The 7868-nt window shown below is 37.6% G+C and overlaps 1 protein-coding gene across 2 annotated transcripts; it reads left to right on the plus strand.

Annotated features, from left to right (window-relative positions):
- Positions 1-770: 770 nt before the first annotated feature.
- On the plus strand, positions 771-6644 carry ptger1a (prostaglandin E receptor 1a (subtype EP1)). 2 transcript variants are annotated; one of them, XM_042389830.1, is made up of 3 exons: positions 771-1208; positions 2438-3347; positions 5479-6644. In XM_042389830.1, the coding sequence occupies exons 2-3, from the start codon at positions 2478-2480 to the stop codon at positions 5746-5748; spliced, it is 1140 nt and encodes a 379-aa protein (XP_042245764.1). In that variant the 5' UTR covers positions 771-1208; positions 2438-2477; the 3' UTR covers positions 5749-6644. The 2 variants fall into 2 exon arrangements, with proteins under 2 accessions (XP_042245764.1, XP_042245757.1); XM_042389823.1 differs by having other exon boundaries at positions 772-1211.
- Positions 6645-7868: the final 1224 nt, after the last annotated feature.

Here is a 7868-nt window from a genome sequence, read left to right on the forward strand (position 1 = left end):
GAACTAAAATCAGAGATACATTATGCCTTCTCATGGTTTTCCTTCTCTGACTGTCAATCAAAGAGAAGAAAAATTGACATGTTTTCCATAATGCAGCTGCAGAGTCCTTGAGGAACATCTGGATTTCTTCCATGAGGGTGGATACGACTTTTCCAAACTTTTGCTGTGAGTCTCCATAACATTAAAGTATTTGGATCAAAAATACAACTGCTAAACAAATAACTTTTTCCGTGATCTAACCTAATCTTTTATTTAACTCTAAATAATAATCTGACCTCTCTCATTTACAGAGGACATTTATTCAGAGAACTGAAATAGAAAACCCCTCTAATAGCAGACTGATGAACAGCATCTCCACCACATGTACTGAATCTTTGTGGACAACTAATACCTCAGAGGTTATTTCAACCCCAGAGTTCAGCATTAAACTGCAAAGAAAAAAATGTAGCCTATGAAACTGAGTCTGTTTGCATAAACAAAATCCTGAAACAAAACGCTGAACAATGTCTTTACCACAAACTGGTTACAAGAAGAAAAAAAAAAAAACACTAAGCCAGTTAACTGTTTCATGACAAGTCTCCAATTTTAAACACTATGGTGACGTTTAAATGGTGACAGTCATATCTGCAGCAATGTAAGCAACTTTGGTGTACACTATGTACTGCTTAAAGATAAATGAGAACAATAGAAACAGACAATTTCAAAGAAATGTAGGTGACACACCGAAGTGTAGTGAGTAACGCATTGTATTGTGCTGTCTAAGCGCACAGTGAATGTAAACAGGCGCACAGTGCAACAGCAGCAGCAGCAGCAGCAGAAGCAGCAGACGGAGGAGAGACGTGAACTTGATTCAGGGGGCGCACAGCAGCAGAGACGCCCACACAGGCTGAAGCTCAGAGACGCGCTATAAAAAACGTGACTCGGTATTTTACTGTCAGTGGGGATCCTTTACTACCTTCAAACCACCATGCAACAGCCAGAGCGATTCAGCCGTGGAAAATACTAGCCTACACACGGAGCAGTGGAGTTTATCAAAGGGAAACATGATTTCTGGTCATAAGAAAAAAAGACATTTTCACATCTGTTTGTGGATTTTGCTGAAATAGTTTCATCGACCCTGCCATTGGAGTATCTCTGGATAACTGTTTGACAAGGAAAAATATCTTTTGGTTGTTCTGCTGGATTGAGAAGGATATCTGAACTATATGGTGGTGAGTCATTACATTTATCTAATTATCCAAGTAAACGATAAAGTAGACTTTTAAAGATGTTCAAGAGACTGCTCACGTTTGTTGACAAAAATCTGACAGTGACTCATTAAATAACATTTATACAGTTTATAAAAGTGCACACTATTCTGCAAACATCTGTGCAAAACCACCGTCTAAGTGCAATTCTTTAACAATGGACAAGCTGTTCAGTAAGAAAGTGTATATGCATGGGTAATATAGGTGCAGAAAATCCTGTGTCTAATTGATTAACGTCACATTGGACTGCATCGTATTCAAATCTAAAACTGTCATGGCCAGAAGCTGGTATTTAAAAAAAAAAAAAAAAATCAGCAATCTCACCAAGGAGTTTCTTTTACATGTCAATTTAAAGAGCAAATGGTGATTTGTAATAGGCTTACTAAATGTAATTTTTCAAATGAAAGATATATGTCTACTACATAGCTCAGCACTATTGTGTTTTAAATTATTATTCTATTAATTGGGTGGTCTGTTCTATTTATAATATATGTTTGACCTCCAGCTAAAACTGAGGGATCAGAGTCCTCTGTGAACCCTGAAACGGTTAGTCTCAGTTATCTTAGTATGTGTCTTCATGTTGTTTGTGGTTTGCAGATGAATTGTGTAACAAAAGCGTAGTCAGACCTTTAGTCATTTAAGAAGAATTTCTTAAGAAAAGAAAGTAAGTGCTTCTTATCTTTTAGAAACCTTCAAATCTTAATCTAAAAAGGCACAAGGACGAAATACACGTATGTGACAAATGAAAGGAAAAAACAACGTAAATGAGTAAATTAAGGTGTTTAGACCATCACGAGCCTTCAGAGCTGCTTCAGTGCACCGTGTCATACAGTTTCCCAGTCTCTGAACTCTACTGGACGGATGAACTTCCATTCTTCCAAAATATATTTCCTCATTTGGTGTTTTGGTGATCGAGGTGCAGAGCGCCGTCTTAATACATGAACACAAAAGTGTCCAGTTGGGTTGTGATCTTGTGAATGCAATATCATATATGATTCACATCATTTTCATCAAGACATTTAGTGACCCCTCATGCTCATGCAAGCATCTGCATTACTTATGAAAGCACATAGAACACATAGAAACTTTACGATTTTTAATGATTCCAACAAGTCAACAGTATTTTACTAATGTTGATCCACAGCTCACTACAGGCTGCACATTTCATCTGCTTCTTCTTTCTCTTGCAGCCTCTCTTAGGTATGGACTCATGACTCTCAGAGTTCAGTGATGTTAGCTTTGAGTCACTACAACTCCTCGGCCTCCCCGCTCCTCCCTACTTTCTCTAATGACAGCGGAGAGATGGTGGAGGCCAGGTTGTTTGCTGGAGGGCTTTCGCAGCAGGGGAACTTCACCTCGGTGGAGCCCACCACCAGCGGTGTCATTGTGGTCGTACTGTCCATGACTTTGGGCATCATCTCCAACATTGTGGCCCTCTTCATCCTGGCTAACGCCTACTCCCTCCAGCGCCGGCGCTCCAAAGCCACATTCCTTCTCTTTGCTACATCACTGGTGATCACAGACTTCATCGGACACTTGATCCCAGGTGCCCTGGTTCTCCGACTCTACCTCTCTGGAGGTGTGCGCCCAGAGGACTTCAACTCCTCTGATGGCATGTGCCAGTTCCTGGGTGGCAGCATGGTGTTCTTTGGCCTGTGCCCACTCTTCATGGGCTGCGCCATGGCTGCTGAGCGCTGCCTGGGTGTCACTAAGCCACTGCTGCACTCATCTCTGGTCACCAAAACCCGCACTAAAATATGCCTCTCTGTCATTTGGCTGGCAGCTCTTTGTGTGGCCATGCTGCCGTGCTTTCAGCTGGGCTCTTACGCCTACCAGGACCCAGGGACGTGGTGTTTTATTAAAGTGCTCAGTGACACTCAGGAGGTGGATGTGGCATTTGTGGTGCTCTTCTCTGGACTTGGTCTGACCTCCCTCGCTGTGGCGCTGGTGTGTAACACAATCAGCGGACTGACGTTGGTGCTCGCTCGGCTCAGGAGGAGGCCCGGCTCTCATCATTCAGCCAGGTCTCATGATATAGAGATGGTGGTACAGCTGGTGGGGATCATGGTCACCTCGTGTATCTGCTGGAGCCCTCTGCTGGTGAGTATCAGGACATACAATAAACCAGAACTATACATTAAGTTGATATAAGTAAAATGTAAAAAAGTTTAATATCAGTATAGACCAGCTACCATAAGTTGGTAGAGACCAATACCAGCTTTAGAAAGTGGTATCGGCTCAATGCAATCCTGAGCTCCCCTCAAGCACCTATACTAAAATAATAATAATAATGATGATAAGAAGAAGAAGAAGAAGAAGAAGAAGAAGAAGAAGAAGAAGAAGAAATATGATAACTATGATAATTTAATAATTGTATATATATAAAGAAAAGACATAAAATGAACATAAAAATGTGTAAATGTACATAAAATGGAAAATAAAACCCACTTGATAATATTACTAAACATAAGATAAAATAAAGTGAAAATACCTTTTTTTTAAATACTTTATTGTGTCAGTAAATATCATTGATACATTTCATGGTATTTTAACATCTTACTTTTTGTACTTACTTCACCCACACAGAAAACACAGTGCACACATAAACAATAAAGTAAGTACCAGTATAGATGTTAATAATCATAGTGTACCCATTCATGTATACACACATATCTATACATTCCTGTACCCACATGTATAAAAATACAGATAATAAAAATAAATAAATATTTTTTAAAAATAAAAGAGGGAAGTTAGGCTTTGATATTTCATTATACAGGTAGTCCTACTATTACTACTGTGATTTTCTATTATAATTTAATATATATTACTTAAATCATCTTCTCAAAGAATGTTCCATTTAAATATTTCAACAATATTTATATACTTTATAGTTGGTCCTATTACCTTTACTCCATTTACAGAAAGCCCATCTTTTTTCAAACAACTTTTCGTTCTTATTAATTTAGCTAATTTAGCTTTTCCATTCTATATATGTCCACTACTGTTTCTAGCTACTTGTTTAACTTAGAAGGCTCCGATTTTTTCCAACCTCTTGTTATTTGCTTGAGTGCTGCAATTCTCAGAATCCCAGCTAGATACCCAGCTTTCCCGAACTTCTGCTCTATTATGTGTAAAAATACCTTTAAGTATTTTTACTGCCCACATTTGTGAAAATGAGTATTATTTTATCTTTATCAACAGATTAAAAATACTACTTTAAAAACATAAGACTGCAAGGTTTGTAGTAGCTGGTACTTGAAGTGTGTTAAAGAGCCTCTGCGTTGACACATTTATTAGGACCAGAGAGCCTCTCAGCTCTTTTATTTTCCCTCTCAAGGATTTTCACTTTCTATTTGACTTTGTGGTGGAAAGAAGAATTATTAAAGCAATGCACTCAAATAGATCAGAAATAAATGATGAGTAATAATGCTAACAAATACTGATTAATTACACAAATAATGCATCTAGTGTTCAATCAACTGGAAAACAGGCTCTATCAATTATTGATGGCAGATTCTGCTGTATGCTCCTTCAAGTCAATATCTGAAGTATCAATACTACCACACAGTCTTGTTCTGAATGGCAATTTTATCATCAATGGAATCGACACCATTATGTCACTTTCTTGGCACATGTGCACTCCTCTGGGTTCATGCACTGTTTCCCTCTCTGCAGTTGTTGTGTGCATGCAAGCGTTGATCATTAGTTCAGAGAATTCACCCAATAAACATTTGTTAATTACCTTTAAAAACAATATTTTGTTTTAACATGCTTGTGGTAAATTAATTAACTGATAATAATAAATAGAAATGTTTAATCATTGGTATTCTCCTCAGAGTACATTAGTTTATATATTTGTATTAGTGATGATTCTGGCCCTGATATTACTTGACAGTGAGTACTTGCTAATATAGATGTGACAATTATTTTAATGTAATCATATAAAACAATGTTGGTGTATCCTTGTCACAAAGAATAAGAAAATAAGTACTTATCCAGAACATTCATTTGTTGTGTTAAATGAAATGAATAGCATTGCTTTAAAAACTGCTATGTTAATGTTATAATTGGTAGGCAATTATATTTGAGTAATGCTGGCTTTGCTATATAAATGCAGTATTTAGGGAGACCAGCAGAGATCAGTGATCCCATAACGGCATGTCTAAAGTCTAAACAGAATCGCTCTTTTATCATATAATAATTGCAAGCACATGTTTCATGCCTGCAGATCTTTGCCCTGATGTCCGTGATCCGCTCCTACACAGGATCTATCGGAGAGGACCTGTCCAACTATAAAGTCCTGATGGTGATGGGCGTCAGACTGGCCACTTGGAACCAGATCCTTGACCCCTGGGTCTACATTCTGCTGCGCCGCACCGTCCTCCGCAAAATCTACCTCATCGCTAAGTGCCAGGCGGGCCTCAGGGGTAATATATTAAGCCGCTGGGAGCCCACGTCCTTTCCCAGCTCGGAGAAGAACGATGTCAGCCAAGTCTGAGCTGAGAGGGAGACTGATGTAGTACACTGAGGCTGTACTGTGTCACCAGGTCACCGAACATATGCAGGACTCGGAGTGCCAGGACCTTAAAAAAGTAGAGATCCACACGGAAGCAGGTGGAAGGAATAAACTTTGTGGCTGTGATGGCAGAGTTGATCACATTAAACCTGCAGTTTGACATTTCTGGGCTGGTCCACTTTAGAAATGTTTAATGGACACAATCAAAATATCTCTTTCATACTCCATCGACGTTTACCATTGAGTTCATTTTCTTACCTTACAAATGGAAGCTAGCTAATGCTGTGATTTTGCACAAAGTATCATAAACTTTCTACTGTTTACTTATAATAAGTGAACATTCCTTACTGCATATTTCTCATGTGGACTACAGTCATCCATGTAAACCCTATAACAGTAAAGGGCAGAGATGTAGGCAATGTGAACGCAGCACTAAACATATTCTGCCCTGAGAAACTCAAAACAAGGTTTGTAGGAGTGTTACATTTAGATGGACTTAGGATTATTTGGTTTTATTTCTCAGTGTAAGAGGTAAAAAAAAAAAAAAAAAAGAAAGAAAAGCCCAGTGACTTGCTCTTAAATTCAATGAATGTGGAAAAACTGAGCTGTATCAGTGTAACCATTAGAGGGAGCCCCAGAGTAAACCCTTAAATATCTAGAATGTATTTGTAATGTTAAGTATTCAGCTGAATGTATTTCATTAAGGAAGGTCAACGTTCAATTACTGTGGAGTTTATGTACGTTTAAGTATGCTTAAGTATGCTGTGTTAATACAGTGCTTCATGTGAAATAATATAAGATTTTATAAGTTAATACTTGAATTGTACCCTCAATTTACTGAGGACATGTCAAGAATGTAAATAAAGCAATGCAATGTGACATATAATCTTTAATCTGACGTTTTGTATTTATTCATGAACAATGATTTTCCAAACAAAAGGGCTTGTGTTGAGATGTATGATATTTATAGATATATGACACTGTATACAGTGGTGTAGTTGGCAAACTGTATGTTATATAGAATTATTCTGCTAGTTAAACAGTGCTTTAAGTGTGAATCTGACTCCTATAAACACTGGCAGCATGACTTTGAGTTTCAGAGTTTTGCTATGTGTTTCCATACTTGAGTATTGTGTCAGGAAAATTCTTCTTTAATTTCCAATAAGTGACAACAAAATCTGTATGAGTAGTTTGATAAGAATTTAATCTGATGACGGGTGCCCTGTAACAGGGATTTCCTGCAAACATTCTGGACTTCGATTTCTATAAATGACGGTGATGATGAATCATGAGCGAAGGATTATCCACAAGTTCATGCAGATGATAACCTTTTCAAGAGTGTTGAGTAAATCATTTTGATTTTGATTTAGTATCCAACTATATTCAGTGAGCTGCTTGCATAGGGAAAGTGTCTAGGTTAGTCTGACTCTGATGTGAGTAAACTTTGAGGTGTAGTGCTTCAATGAAAAACTATTTCCTGCGTCGTATTTTATCTGTTTCCTCCCCTGCATAATTTATTTCCAACTACATTCACATGGTTTGCAGCTGCAACAATTTTTCCTTCTTATTTCACAGGGCCTTCCCAAAAATCCCATCTACCAATTGCCGCCAGTGATATTCAGATTCCGAATTTTATTGTATTTTCACAATGAGAAACTGCTCATTTGTGATGGTTTGTAAGTGGCACAAAATGCTTAACCCTTACATATTGTTCAGGCCAAATTTGACCCATTTTTACATTTGAGAGCATTAAAAACATCTTAAACCCAATTTAACAGTCAATTTTAGCCTGAAATTGTAATTTTTCTAAATGTTTGTGTTGCTGATACACATTTTTGTACATAGAGAGTTTTCTCGGTTGAATTTTACCTGTATTTTCTTTAAAAAATCAAAAATCAATCAAAAATGTTGTTGCTGCATTCTTCACATTCAATACATATACATATATATGGCTGATATGTTCTCCTGATATGTTCTCCTGAATGTTTTTTTCTCCATAAGCAAATACCGTAAAACCCAAAGAATACACTCTATCTGCTCTCTAACAGCTTCATTAAGGGTTAATTGCCCATTTATTAATGACTGATCAGGTATTTATGATA

This window comes from Thunnus maccoyii, chromosome 2 (genome assembly GCF_910596095.1).
Source record: "Thunnus maccoyii chromosome 2, fThuMac1.1, whole genome shotgun sequence".
Classification (NCBI taxonomy): Eukaryota; Metazoa; Chordata; class Actinopteri; order Scombriformes; family Scombridae; genus Thunnus; species Thunnus maccoyii.